Source organism: Coloeus monedula, assembly GCF_965178545.1.
Source record: "Coloeus monedula genome assembly, chromosome: 36".
In the NCBI taxonomy this organism is placed as follows: domain Eukaryota; kingdom Metazoa; phylum Chordata; class Aves; order Passeriformes; family Corvidae; genus Coloeus; species Coloeus monedula.
The window spans coordinates 103370-118547 of record NC_138816.1 but is presented as its reverse complement, the minus strand read 5'-3'; the positions used below and the strand labels follow the sequence as shown (position 1 = coordinate 118547).

The window sequence follows — 15178 nt, the reverse complement described above, 5'->3', positions numbered from 1 at the left end:
AGCGCCTTGGGCTGGGGGTTCCTCCTGCCCAGGTCCACCACCGGGCATCTTGTGTCTGTAAAAACCTCCAAACCACCAAGATTCAGCCCAAAAAAACACACTCAGGAGTCCCCCTTCTCTAGTCTCTCCTCTTTGAGGTTCTGAGGATTTCCCTTCCCTGTGGCCATTGGGGTCCTGTGGTTCCTGGGGTTCACCCTCTCCAAGGTCTCGCTGAGGGATGATCCAAGAGGTTTTGGGGGTCCCATGAGTCCCTTCTCCACTGACTCTCTTCTCTGGGGTTCCAGGGACCCCAGGGGTTCCCCCTCTCCAGGCTCCTGCCTCTTCAGGGTGCCGGGGGTCCCCCAGCTCTAGTATCACCCCTCTCTGCTCTCCCCATGCTGGGGGTCGCATGTTCCACCCCACCGGCTCTCCCAGGGATTCCCAAAACCAATGTCATCCCTCCACCAGTACCGGGTGATTGTCATGTGGATCCCCCAGGATTCCCTCAAGGGACATTTACAGCTCAGCTTTGGGGTCCTGCAAGACACAAATAAATCCTCCCGCCCTCCATCCCCCCAAGAAAAAACAGGGACAGGCAAAGGTGTTTAGGGCTTGGTTCTGGAATCTGCGAGCTCCAAAAACCTCTCATTAAGAAAATCCCTCCTGGGGACTCCACAATATATTTGGGGCGAGCTCCCTCTCCTCAGTCACCTGCAAGATGTGGGGGGGGAGTGATGTTGCTGAGGCCTGTGGAGCTGTGGACACAGCACACAGCTGGAAGGGCATGCTTCTGCTTCTGCTCCTCTTCCTGCTCCTGCTCCTCCTCCTCTCTCCCTCCTCTTCCTCCCGCTCCTCCTCTGTCCCCACCTGGGACCCCACTTTCCCACCCCCGGCTGCCCCATGGCTGCCACAGCACCGGCTGCTGGCTGGGGGGAACCCCAGGGATGGGCAGGGGGCTTGGGAAACCCCCCAGTACAGATCCATTCCTCCCCCCTCCTCCAGAGCTCCAGGGAATTGCTCCAGGGCTCAAGTGATGAGGACACAAAGGGATCCCCATGGAACTGACATTTTTCCATCCCAGTCCCACCTTTTCTTCCCCTCTCCCATTGCTCCCCCAGTCTACAGAATCCTCCCAACTCAATTTGGGGTTCCAGCCCCCTCTTTTCCCCCACTCTACTGCCCCTTCCCCATAATCCCCCCAATCCCCCACCCTCCTCTCCTGTGCTTAGGTTTGGAGGTTCCAGGCCCCTCCTGCTCAGTCTGGGGGTCCCATCCCCCCTTTCCCTCAATTTGGGCAGCTCCTGGCAGCTTTTTTCTGGGAGGAATCCCTGAGTTTCGGGATTTTTGGGGTGTAGTTTCAGCGGGGGACAGCTCTGTCTGGCCCTCCCCTCCCTGTTGTGGCCTCTCAGCTGCCCCTGACACCCTGGGGGTGCTGGGATTTTCTTCCTGGGGACAAGGACCTTCATTCCCTTCCAGGAGCCCAATGCTGGCTGGGGGTCCAGCTCGGGGTCCTTGAGCAGCTGCCCCAGAACCTCCGCCAGGGTCTCCCAGCGCAGCCGGAGCCGCTTGGCCTGGGGGCCCCAAAGCCCTCAGCAAGCCCCAAGTCCCTCCCAGGAACCCTCAACTCCCTCAAACCCAGCATCCCCCACATCCCCTGCAAGTTCCCCCCATGGCACCGCCCATGGCCATGTCCCCACATGTCCCTGGCCCTGTCCCACCGTCTCCTCACCCATGGCTGTGTCCCCACCATGTTTCCATCCATGTCATTGTCCCCCACGTCTCCATCCATGCCCGTGTGCTTCTGCTTCTGCTCCTCTTCCTGTCCCCATGAATGGTCACGCCCCCAGCCATGTCCATGTGTCCCCATATCAGTCTCCATGTCTGTGTCCTCCAATGTCCCCACCCATGGCTGTGACTCCCCACCCATGTCTCAGTTCAATGTCTTTATTTTTACCACAGTTTCAGGTGTTTTGAAGGGATGAAAAGAAAACCAAGGCCAAAGGAAAAGGATTTCCGTGTCCATGCCAGCTGAGTATCCACGTGCTTGGGAGGGAGGGAAGAACCCTTTTTGGAGGGGTTTCCACCCCACTGCCTCAAAAATCTTGGTCTTTGCCCCAGTCCATCACATTTAGCTGCAGAAGACACCCTTGGGCCAGAGAAAATCAGAACCATGGAATTATTTTGGTTGGAAAAGACCTCCAAGACCAACCAGTATTCCTTGATTCCACCAGAAAAAATAATTGAAAACAAGAGATTTTTGGGGTCGAAAGTCAACAAATCTGCTCTCCCCAACAGATTTCTGCTGTCAGTCTGCATCCCGATGGATGTCCCTGCCCCTGGGTTCATCCAGGTGCTCACAGGGGAATCTCAGTTCCGGTGCCTGGAGCAGCTCCTGCCCCTCCTTCCACACTGCCCTGGGTGCCTGCAGAGCTGTTCCTCTCACACGTTCTCCCTCTGTTCTTCCCTGCATCTAATTCTATCTGCACAAGAAGTTTTTCCTTCTTAAATCCATTATCCCTGAGGCGTCACTGGCATCTCTGATGGGCTTTGCTGGACACAGGAAGTTTCTGGCAGCTTCTCCCAGAAGCCACCCTAAAGCCCCCTACTTCCAAAACCTGGCCACACAAACCTAGTATACTGGCCACCTGGAACATGGATCACCAGGTCACAGCCCAGTGAGGGTCACTGTGAATCATCCAATGTGGGTCCTCTGATGGGTGATGAAGTTGGAGCAGCAGACTCCACAGCTGGGGCACTCGCAGGGCTTCCCTTACAAGTGGGACCGTTGGTGTGAGGTCAAGGAAGAGCTGCAGGAGAAGCTCTTCCCACACTCAGAACACTTGTAGGGCCTCTCCCCGGTGTGGATGCGCCGGTGGATGGTGAGGTGGGAGTTGCGTTTGAAGCCCTTCCTGCAGTCGGGGCAGCGGAAGGGCCTCTCATCCGTGTGAATGCGCTGATGCAGGAGGAGATGGGAGCTGGTCCGAAACTTCTTCCCACACTCGGGACACTCGTAGGGCCGTTCTCCACTGTGGATCTTTTTGTGATGGAACAGGTCAGAGCTGATGCTGAAGCTCTTCCCGCACTCCCCACAGTGGTAGGGCCGTTCCCTGGAGTGCAGGCGCTGGTGGGTGAGGAGGTTGGAGCGGTCACCAAAGCTCTTCCCACATTCCAAGCACTTGTAGGGGCGTTCCCCAGTGTGGATCACCTGGTGGCGAATCAGGCAGGAACTCCGGCTAAAGCTCTTCCCACAGTCCAAGCACTCATAGGGGCGTTCTCCTGTGTGGATCATCTTGTGGCGGAGGAGATGGAAGCTCCGGCTGAAGCTCTTCCCACATTCCCCACACTTGTGGGGCTTCTCCCTGCTGTGAGGCTTCTCCACCACCTCCGAGCTCTGGCTGGATCTCCGGCCACCTTCCTGGCACAGGGGGGGTCTTTCCTCTTCACAGCTCCCTGGGCTGGGTTTGCAGCCCCTCCTCCTGCGGGATCTCCGGGGCTTTTCCTCCTCATTGGATTCCTGGGCCATGGAGCTGCTCGAAATGGCCTCTTCCACGAGGTCCTGCCATGGGGATTTGTCCTCCCTGGTCTCCATCTGCAGCTCCTTGTCTGGGGGAGGAAGGACAAGGAGAGGATGGGATTTGCCTCCGTGCCACAGGGAAGGGGAAGGAGATCCCCCCAGTCCGTCCCCGGCAGGACGGCGTCAGCAGCGGGGTTGTCCTGCAGCCGGGGGCGATGCTGGGCTGGGAGATGGAGCAGGAGAAGGGAAAGGGGCAGTGACTTCCTCCTCACCTGCCTGGGTATCCCGGGACACCTTCCTCTTCCTTGCAGCCTCCTCCTCCACCTGGCCAAGTTTTGGAATGACAAATCCTGGTTTTAGGGTAAAACAACGTGTGAGTGTGCTGGGTTGGGGTTTCCTCCTGCCTAAGTCCATTTCTAGAAGTCACTAGACATCCTGTGTCCATGAAAACCTCCAAAACACCATGATGCAGAAAAAAACCCCTCCAAAATATTAAGATTCAGCAAAAACGCCCTCTGAGATTCCCCCCTCTCTGCTCTCTTCATTTTGGAGTTCCTGGAGGTTTTCCCTCTCCTGTGGGTCCCGCTTAGGGTTGCAGGAAATTTTAGAGATCCTAGGGGTCCCTTCTCCCCTGAGTCTCTGTTTCGGCTGCTGGGGGTCCCAGGGTGCCCCCTTTCAGGCTCCCCCCACTCTAGGATGCCGGGGATTCCCCCAGTCCCCCGTTTCAGGGTCGAAAGGATCCTGCCCTCCCCGTTAACTCTGTGCTTCCCCCTTTCCAGTCTGCCGGGGGTATTCCAAGCCGGTATCGCCCCTCTCCGGTTTCCCACGCCAAGGGTCGCCAGAACCGCTGTCCCCTACCCCGCCTGGCGATCTCCACGTGGCATCGGGGACCCCGCATCCTCCCCTCGGTAGTATGGGATCTGCCGACAGGCGCGACCGGGACCCCCCCGAAAAAACCACCTCCAAGATATTTGGGGCGAGTTCCCTCTCCCCGGTCACCTGCGGGATGCGACGGGGCAGATACTCCAGGGGCCGGGAGGGCTGCGGATACAGGGGGCGGTGGACCCGCCAATTTCCGCCTCTTCCTCTTTCTTCTTCTTTTCCTTCTTTTTCTTCTTTTTCTTCTTCTCCTCTTCCTCGTCCTCTTCCGGCTTCTCTTCTTTATCCGGCTCCTGCTCCTCCTCCTCCTCTATCCTTCCTGTTCCTTCCGCTCCCTCCAGTTCCGCTCCCCCCAGTTCCGCTCCATCCGTCCGGCGGCGGGCCAGGAGCTCTCGCATGAGAGGGGGGACGGGACACAATGTGAACGGGGGGAAGAAGGGAGAAAACGGGGGGCGGACCCCCAAGTAGAGCGGTAGAGGAGGTAGGTCAGCCCCAAACCGAGCTGGGGGGGAGCTGGGATCTGGGGGGACGATGGGAAAGGAGCGGGAGAGGGAAGATAAAGGGATGTGGGACAGCGGAAGAGTGGTTCCCAAAAGGGGAACCTTCGTATCTCCATTACTTAATCCTTGGAGGGGTTGCCTGCGGCCCTGAGGGAGGCGGATCCGCACTGGGGGTGTCTCCAACACACCGGTCCATCCCTAGGGGCTCATGGGGGGCTTCCCCCCACCCAGCAGCCGGTGCTGCGGCGGCCGTGGAGCAGAGGATGTAGGAAGGGGGGCTGGGCCCCTGAGCTTCCAACCTGCTGTGGGGTGCTGGAAGTTGCTGGGGCGGGGGGCCGGGGGAAGAGGGGGCACGCCATGACCTGTTTACCCCAAAACCAGCATGACCCTCCTTCATTTACCACTAGGGGCTTTGCAAACAGGGCATTGTTTGAATTCTTTGACTCCATTCTAGGTAGAGCATCCAGCTACAGAAGGGGGACCCCTGAGACCTTGGAGGATGGGGGCAACCCAGAGATGAGGGAGCATTAAGAGGGGGAACCTCTGGGAACCCATCACTCTGAAACAGAGCTGGAAGAGAAGAGACCCCTGGGACCTTCCAAATCCTGGGCACCCATAAGTGGAGGACCCTGGAGAGGGGGACCTGCTGGACCCTCAGCAGCACAGAGAAGCAGAACCTCCCACAAACCCAGAGTAGGGAGATGTCATAGGTTAGCAAGCATAGTCCCGGAAGGGACGTCCTTGCTAAGGGGTGCTTACAGTTTCCTCTGGGAACTGACAGAACCTATCAGCTGGCCAGTTTGAATATGGACAATTCTCTAAGCCACTTAAAGTTGTGAACACCTCTGTGATCCACATTTAAGAATAGGCAAACTCCCCCTCCAAGCTCTCTCTCGTTTTCGGCGCTGGCACAGGTGGCTGCAGGCCCCGTGTGGGGGCCAGCGGGCCTGGCCAGGCCCTGCTTGGGCCAGGCCGGGCCGGGCCACGGCCATCCTGGAGCCATGGACCTGTTCCAGCCGTGGAACCCCCCCCACTGCCTTGCCGTGGGCAGCCGGAGCGGCTCGGCTCTCCCCCCTCTCCACTGCGATAAGAAAAATTCAACATTCCAGCTGCAAAGCTGCAAGGCCGAGGTGAGATTAACCCTTTTACTGCTGTGAAGAGCTGAAAACCTGAGAGAAGAGAGAGAGGAGATGCTTAAAGCTGAAATTCTGTTGTGAAGCTATGATATATCAGAGTATCCTGTTGTAATTTCATGAAGATATGGGGGGTGGAGTGTTCAGCTCGTGAGCAAAAGCACCTGCACTGAGATAGGCAGATGCTGACGCAGCTGTAATTTTGTGAGAAGTTTGAACAAGGAGAGATGAACCAGATGAGGACTTTTGCTCCAAACGGGAAAGGAGAAAACCTCAGTACCTAGAGATGCTTCCAGAGATAGTCTTAACGATGAAGATGATGAAGACCCTTTGCTCCCAGGGAAGGAGAAGGGCCTCTGTTTTTGTTTCTGAACGGCTCAACCTTAAATTTGTACCCCAAGAAACTTCAAGAGTGGACCCTCGAAAGCAGTTGCGGGAAAAGCTGCAAGTCGGGGGAAAGGACTCACACGCAGGCAGAGAGACTCCTCTTCCTAAATGGACTGAACAATATTTGGAAGTGGGCGGCTGTCTCGTTGTGATAATGTTTTCATAGCATGAGCAAGAAGAGACTTCTCTTTCTAAATGGACTAAACAAGGTTATTATGGCAGTGGTAAACAGACTGAACATCTTAAGGGTTGTTTTTCACATTGTCAGTGGGAGAAGGGAGGAAGGTGGGGGGAGGAGGAGAGTTCTGAAGGTGGTATAATTTTTTTTCTTCCCTCTTTTAGGTCTGTTAATAAACTTTATATTCTTTCAAGTTTGGTGCCTGCTTTGCATTTCTCCTAATTCTTATCTCACAGCAGATAAACAGTAATGAGTATTTTGGACCAAACCACTACAGGAGACTAGAGAGAGGGAACTCCTAAGAGGGGTTTTATGGGCTGAATGTCGGTGGTTCAGGTTTTTGGGGACTGAATCTTCAAATTTTGGAGGGGTTTTTTTGTTGAAATGTGATGTTTTGGGGGTTTGGGGGCTGTCTTGAAGTTTTTGGGGGCTAAATCTTCGGTGTTTGGTTTTTTTGGGCTGAATCTTGGTGTTTTAGAGGGGATTTTACACAGGATGCCCAGTGACTTCTAGAGATGGAGTTGGACAGGAGGACCCCCCCCACACACCTTGTTTATTCCAGCAAAACAGGATTTCTCATTCCCAACCCTTAGCTGGATGGAAGAGGAGGCTGTGAGGAAGAGGAAGATGCTCTAGAACACCCATGCAGGTGAGGAGGAAGTCACTGCCCCTTTCCCTTCCCTCCTGCTCCATCTCCCAGCCCAGCATCGCCCCCGGCTGCAGGACAACCCCGCTGCCGACGCCGTCCTGCCGGGGACGGACTGGGGGGATCTCCTTCCCCTTCCCTGTGGCACAGAATCAAACCCCTTCCTCTCCTTGTCCTTCCTCTCCTTGTTCTCATTTTCTTCCTCTCCTTGATCCTTTTCCTCCTTTTTTCTCCTTGCTCCTCCCTCTCCTTCCTTCCGTTTCCTTCTTGTTTTCTCCTTCTTCCTTTCCCTCCTTCCTTTCTCTTCTTCCTCCTCTTCCTTCGTGTTTCTTCCTTCTCTTTGTTCCTTTTTCTTCTCTTCCTTTCTCCTTTTTTCTTCCTCCCCTTCTTCCTCCTCTTCTTCCTCTCCCACTTCCTCTCCTCACTACTTTCTTTACATGTTCCTTCCTCTTATCTCTCATTCTTCTTTCTCCTTCTTCCTTCTCCTTGCTCATTTTTCTCCTTTTTTTTTTTTCATTCCTTCTTCTCTTTCTTCCTTCTCTTTGTTCTTTCCTCTCCTTATTCCTTCCTTCCCCAGACAATGAGCTGTGGAGAGAGACCAAAGAGGACAAATTCCCCAAGCAGAACCTCATGGAAGAGGCCGTTTTGAGTGGCTTCATGGCGCAGGAATTCGATGAGGAGGAAAAGCCCCGGAAATCCCACACGAGGGGGGGCTGCAAACCCAGCCCATGGAGTTCTGTGCAGGAAAGACCCCCCCCTGTGCCGGGAAGGCGGCTGGAGCTTCAGCCAGAGCTCAGAGCTGGTGGTCCAGCAGCAGCTTCACAACAGAGAGAAGCCCTACAAGTGCTTGGAATGTGGGAAGAGCTTCAGCCAGAGCTACCACCTCATCCGCCACCAGAACATCCACACTGGGGAAGGGCCCTACAGGTGCAGGGAATGTGGGAAGACCTTCAGTGATGTCTCCACCTTCGCTGCCCACCAGCGTGTGCACACGGGGGAACGTCCCTACAAGTGTGGGCAATGTGGGAAGAGTTTCAGTCAGAGCTCCAACCTCCTCACCCACCAGCTCCTGCATACGGGGGAACGGCCCTTCAAGTGCCCTGACTGCAGGAAGAGCTTTGTCCGCAGGTCCGACCTTGTCATCCACTGGCGCATCCACAGTGGGGAGAAGCCTTACGAATGTCCTGAGTGTGGGAAGAGGTTTCGGAGCAGCTCAGTTCTCATCAGGCATCAGCAGACACACACAGAGGGGAGGCCATACGAATGTCCTGAGTGTGGGAAGAGGTTTCGAAACAGCTCACATCTCATCAGGCATCAATGGACGCACACTGGGGAGAGGCCCTATGAGTGTCCTGAATGTAGGAAGAGATTCAGCCAGAGCTTTGCCTTGATCAGACACCAACAGACCCACCAGTAAGGGAAGCCCTACGAGTGCCACGACTGTGGGAAGAGGTTGAGTCAAAACTCCAAGCTCATCACCCACTAGCATCTGCACACTCAGGAATGGCCCTACAGCTGTGGGGAATGCGTGAAGAGCTCCTGCCTGAATTACCATCAGATGATCCACACAGGAGAACGGCCCTACCAGTGTGAGGAATGCAGGAAAAGTTTCATTGATGGTTCCAACCTCATCACCCACCAGTGCCTGCACACTAAGGAATGGCCCTACAAGTGTCAGGAATGTGGGAAGAGCTTCAGCATCAGCTCCTACCTGATCTGCCACCAGAAGACCCACAGTGGGGAGAAGCCTTACAGGTGTCCTGAGTGTGGGAAGAGGTTTCAGAGCATCTCAGTTCTCATCAGGCATCAGGGGTAGAGGCTCCTCCGCTGTACCAGCTTCAGGAAGAGCTTCAACTGTAGCTCCAAGCTCGTCACCCACCAACACATCCACATTTGGGAGAAAGCCTGTGAGTGTTGGGAGTGTGGGAGAAGCTTCTCCCGCAGTTCTGCCTTGACCTCACACAAATGCACCCACCAATAAGGGAAGCCCTATGAGTACCCCTGCTGGGGGAAGAGCTTTGTTTATTGCTCCAGCTTCTCCACGCATTGGAGGCCCAACATTGGATGATCCAGTGACCCACATTGTGCAGAGACCTGGTGATCCATGTTCAGAGCAGGGATGTATTCAAGAAGACACTTTTTTTGAGGCCTGTGACCAAACAGGGACAATTTGAGGAATAGGATGTTCCCCAGGTGACCACCAGAGACCCTCAAATGACCCCTACTCTAATATAAATGAGTTCCAAGAAGTGATGGGAATATGTAAAAGAATTCGAGGGGAATGTTTAGCATGTATGTATGAGTTTGGGAAATGTATTAATATGTATTAGTTATATAGACACAAATGAATATGTTAAATAGCTGAGTGTGTGATAGGGGGAGATATCCCCTGTGCACACCTGGCACCGAAATAAAGTAAAGCTGCTTTCTAATAGTGAAATTACAGAGTTAAAGAGTTTAGTTCCCAATTTTCAGTCACATTTTCTTGTTGCCAAGCTCCCCCTCCACGTGCAATCCCCGGCGCCAAACGTGTTGACACTCCAAAAGCAGCCAGGCTGTGCAGTGGGAGGTCCCTGTGTCCCCACCTTGCACATCAGTGGGAGCTCCAGTCCTTGAGGGGTGTCCTTATTCCAGGGAAGAATCTCCACATCCCTCTCCCCCTAAGAATGGATACGCCAGGAGACACCACAGTTAAAATTTGGGATGGGGCTTTTGTAGTCTGAAGTCCTGCACTGTCAGTCAGATGTGCTCAGGCAGCTGTGCCAGCTCAGCAGCTTTGGATAAATTATCAGTGGAATCACTTGATTGTTCCTTTATCCCGGTATTTTAACAGATCTACTGTATCTTATCTCACTCCCATTCAACCCCAAAAGCAGTGGGAGCCCCTTTCTTCATTTACTGCTTGGCATGTATGCAATCAGGGCATTGTTCGTGTTGTTTGACCCCATTTGAGCAGAGCATCTGGCTAAGGACCCCCGTGGGATGCCCCTGCCCACTGTCGCACCCCCAGTTTTCCTTATTCTCTCATCCATTTCCCATGGTCCCTGCAATCCCCAGCTCCCCCCACAGCTTGGTTTTGGGGTGTCCCCAACACCCCGGTTCAGTATTGGGAACTCAGCCCCTTCACACTCAGTCTGGAAGCCAAAAGACCCTCTTCTCCACCCTCTCACACCCCCTTCCAATCATACCTCCAATCTCCAGGTTTCCCCAGAACTTGGTTTGGGGATGCCACCCACCTCTTACTATGGGGGTCCGACTTGCCCCTTTCACTGAGCTTTGTGGATCCCATATCCCTCCCACTCCGTTTATGGCTCCCAGACCACACCCTCCACCCTTTTCCCATCGTGCCCCAGATCCCCAGCCCACCATCCCCTGCTCTTGGTTTGGGGGGTCCTACCACACCTTTTCCCGTCCTGCCCCTACTGCTTCCCTCTTTCGCCCGCCCCACCCCGTTCACCAGAGAGCTCCTCGCCCGCAGCCGGGGGACTCCCAGCACCACCAGTAACCATCAGTACGGACCCAGCTGTCCCATCCCCAGCGCCGGGCAGGTCCCGACACCCCAAAAGCAGCCGCGCCGTGCCCTGCGGGGATCGCCGCGGCCCCGCCCCGCACGGCACTGGGAGCACCAGTCCGGACCAGTGCGGAGCGCGGGCGGGCGGCATCAGCCGTGCCCGGGCAGGGCCGGGCCCCGCGGGGCTCCCGCCCGCACTCGGCCCCCGCCGGGACAGCGCGGGGGGGCCCGGCCTGGCCGCCCCCACCTCCCCCTCCCCAAATTCCCCTCGCGGGGGCGCTGGGGGCGAGAGCGGAGTCCGGGGGGGCTGGTCCAGGTGGGAAGCGCCGGGCGCTGCGGCTCTGCCTGGCGAGTGCGGAGCCATCAGCGCCGAGCGCTCTGCACGGCTGAGCGCTGCCTCAGGGGTGGGGCTGCAGCAAGGGGGGACACCCTGCCCCAGCTGGGATGTCCCGCAATCGGGGGACCCCCACAAGCGGTTATAACGCCTCCGCCATCGGAGGAACCATGGGGTCACCCCAACCCCACAAAATGAAGGCAGGGGACTTCCACAAGCTATTTATTACCTGAAAATTGGCAGAAAGGAGCAGGATTCTCCCCAAAATGGGTTCACCTCATCCTGCATTACCGCAGCCCCCGAGAATAGGGGAGAGTCACCTCAGCCCCCGAAAATTAGCAGTATATTCCAAAAAGCCATTTATAACCCCCCAATGCTAGCAGAAATCAGCAGGGTCCTCCCCAAAATGGGCTACCTTTATCACTCCCTCTGGGGCCCCCCTCCCAAGTGCCAAAGTCACCTCTCCCCCCTCCCACTCCGGATTCTGGGTACCCCAAAAACTCCCTCAGGACGGGGCGTGCCCAGAAATCCCCTCAGGAATGGGGAATATCCCAAAATCCCTTCAGGAATGGCAGGTACCCCAAAACCTCCAGATTTGGGGGGTACCCTGAAATACCCTCAGGGACACGGTCCCCCCCATCCTGAACATCCTGAATCTTCCGCTATCTTATTCCAGATCCCTTCCCAGCCCTCCCAAACTTAATTCCAGCCCCTAACCTGCATCCCACCACTCCCAATCCCACTCCTCCTGGATATGAAGGTCCCTTTTTCCAAGCCCTGTTTCCTCCATCCCATCCCATCCCATCCCATCCCATCCCATCCCATCCCATCCCGTCCCGTCCCGTCCCGTCCCGTCCCGTCCCGTCCCGTCCCGTCCCATCCCATCCCATCCCATCCCATCCCATCCCTCCCAAACCCCATTCCTCTCTTCCAAACTCCATCCCACTCCTCCCAATCCACATCCCACACCATCACAAACCCCATCCCACCCCTCCTAGGGGTTTTGGGGGTGCTGTGGGATTGTGCAATTTTTGGGGTGGAATTGAGCCATTTTGAGGTGGGATCATGCCCTTCTGGGGTGGGATCAAGGTATTTTAGGTTGGGATTGAGTCATTTTGATGTAACAGATTGATCCCTCTTGGATTTGGGGCGCAAAAGCAATGGAGAAAACTCTCCCACATCTCCCCAAATATTCCCCTGAACCCCAAAATCCCAGTAAAATGGTGGAGGTTTAGAGGTCTTAATTCAATTTCTTTATTTTCACCGCAGTCTCAGGTGTTTTTAAGGGATGATCAGGAATCAAAAGAAAATCAAGGCCAAAATAAAAAGATTTACATGTCAGCATGGTGTGAGTATCCATGGGGTTGGGTTGGGTTGGGTGGGTGGAAGAGCCTTTTTTAGAGGGGTCTCCACCCCACTGTCTTCAAAATTTTGGTCTTTGCCCCAGTCTATCACCATCTGGCTATGCAAGACACTCATGGGCCACAGAGAATTAGAATAGTGGAATTATTTAGGTTGGAAAAGACCCTAAAGATCATCCAGTGTTGCTTGATACCACAGGAAGAAATGATTCGACAGAGCAGGTGAGACTTGTTGGGGTTTAAAGCCAACAAATCCACTCTTCCCAATGAATTTCTAATGTCAGCCTTTGTCCCAATGGATGCTCCTGTCCCTGTGTTGATCCGCATGCCTGTGGGGAACCAGGAGGATGTGGAGACCACATGCCAGGTGTCTTCCAGTGTGGATCACCAGAAACATCGGTCACCAGGTCTCAGCCCACCATGGATCCTCCAGTGTTCTTCCTGGAGCTGGGGCCCTTGTAGGGCTTCTCTTACCAGTGGGTCCGTTGGTGTGAGGTCAAGGCAGAACTCTGGGTGAAGCTCTTCTCACACTTCAAGCACCTGTAGGGCCTCTCCCCGGTGTGGACGCGCCAGTGCTTGATTAGGTCAGAGCTACGAATGAAGCTCTTCCCACAATCAGTGCAGCGGAAGGGCCTCTCCTTCGTGTGCATCTGCTGATGCATGAGGAGATCGGAGCTGGTCCAAAAGCTCTTCCCACACTCCCCACACTCGTAGGGCCGTTCCCCAGTATGGACACGCTGGTGGATGACAAGGCTGAAGCTGCGGTTGAAGCTCTTCCCACATTCCAAGCAGTTGTACGGCCGTTCCCCTGTGTGCAGCCAGCGGTGGCTGATGAGGTGGGAGCTCTGGCTAAAGTTCTTCCCACATTCCAAGCAAATGTACGGCCGTTCCCCAGTGTGGAAGCGCTGGTGGTATATGAGGCTGGACTTCTTGCTGAAGCTCTTTCCACATTCCGAGCACTTGTAGGGGCATTCCCCTGTGTGAAGGCGCTGGTGGACCACCAGGTCGGAGCTCTGGCTAAAGCTCTTCCCACATTCCTCACACGTGTAGGGCCGTTCCCCAGTGTGGATCTTCTGGTGGCGGATCAGGTGGGAGCTCCAGCTGAAGCTTTTCCCACATTCCAAGCACTTGTAGGGCTTCTCTCTGTTGTGAAGCCGCTGCTGGACCACCAGCTCCGAGCTCTGGCTGAAGCTCTGGCCACCTTCCTGGCACAGGGCGGGTCTTTCCTCCTCAGAGCTCCCTGGGCTGGGTTTGCAGCCTCTCCTCATGTGGGATCTCCAGGGCTTTTCCTCCTTGTTGATTTCCTGTGCTGTGGAGCTGCTCAAAATGGCCTCTTCCACGAGGTTCTGATGTGGGGATTTGTCCTCTTTGGTCCCCGTGCACAGCTCATTCCCTGGGGGAGGAGGGAAGAAGGAGAGGAAGGGAAAAGGAGAGGAAGGAAGAAGAGGAAGGAAAAAGGAGAGGAAGGAAGAAGACAGAAGAGGAATAAAACAGAAGAAGACAGAAGAAGAAGACAATGACAATGACGACGACGACGAAGATGATGACAACAACGACGATGATGAAGAAGAAGCAGAAGAAGAAGCAGAAGAAATGAGTGAGTCAAAGGAACAAGGAGAGGAGGGATTGAGGAGAGAGGAAGGAAGAAAGAGCAGGAAGAGGGAGAGGAAGGAAGTGAGGAAGGCAGAAGGGGAAGGAATGAAAAGGATGGAGAAGAAGGAACAAAAAGAATGAAAAAGAGGAAGAAGAAGAAAGGAGAGGAAGGAATGAGGAAAAGGGAGGAAGGAGCATGAAGAAAAAGGAGGAAGGAGAGACAGGAAAGAGAAGGAACAAGGAGAAGAAGGAAAAAGCAGAAGAAAGGAGAAGGAGAAACATGGAGAAGGGAGAAGGAAGGAGGAAGGAGGAGCGGAAGGAGATTTGCCTCTGTGCCATAGGGAAGGGGAAGGAGATCCCCTCAAATCTGTCTCTGGCAGGACAGCATTGGCAGCGGGGTTGTCCTGCAGCCGGGGGCGATGCTGGGCTGGGAGATGGAGCAGGAGAGAAGGGGAAAGGGGCAGTGACTTCCTCCTCACCTGTCTGGGTGTCCCAGGGCATCTTCCTCTTCCTTGCAGCCTCCTCCTCTATCTGGTCAAAGTTTTGGAATGAGAAATCCTGGTTTTGGTGGAAAAAACAAGATGTGAGATGTGCTGGATTGGATATTCCTCCTGTCCAACTCCATCTCTGGAAGTCACTGGGCATCACACTAAGACACAGCCCCCAAAACCCCAAGATTCAGCAAAAGTACCCTCTAAAGTAGGAAATTCAGCCCCAAAAACTACAAACCACCAAGATTTAGCCCAAAAAACAACCAAAATACGAAAACTCACCCCTCAAAAACGTCTAAAGATCAAGATTCTGCCAAAGAAAAATCTTTCAGGATTTCCCCCTCTCTGGTCTCTCCACTTTTGTGTTTCAGTTTCCCCTTGTCCAGGCTGCTGGGGGTCCTCCGTGTATTGGAGATCCCCACTCTCAAGGACCCCAAGGGTCCTGAGAATCCCAGAGGTCTTCTTGATTTGGGGGTTCTGGTGGTCGCTCTTATCTGGGCTGCTGGAGGTCCAGTGGGTCCTCTCATCCGAGGTCCCCCTGCTTAGGGATACAGGGGGTCTTGGGAGTCCTGGGGATGTTTGTTCCCTGACTCTCTGCTTCAAGATGCTGGGGGTTCCAGAGCTCCCCGCACTTTGGGTTTCCCACTTCGGTGTTCCTTGGAGGAGCCCTCT

General features: G+C 54.9%; 1 protein-coding gene across 1 annotated transcript in view; it reads right to left on the bottom strand.

Moving 5' to 3' along the window:
• The window catches only part of LOC309584132 (uncharacterized protein), a gene marked incomplete at both ends in the record, with an annotated part of 22245 nt that extends 17854 nt beyond the window's left edge, over positions 1 to 4391 (bottom strand). The window contains 3 exon segments of the mRNA XM_082300073.1: positions 2977 to 3582; positions 3766 to 3843; positions 4352 to 4391. Of these exon segments, the coding sequence (XP_082156199.1) occupies positions 2977 to 3582; positions 3766 to 3843; positions 4352 to 4391 (724 nt within the window).
• Between the last annotated feature and the right edge of the window lie 10787 nt (positions 4392 to 15178).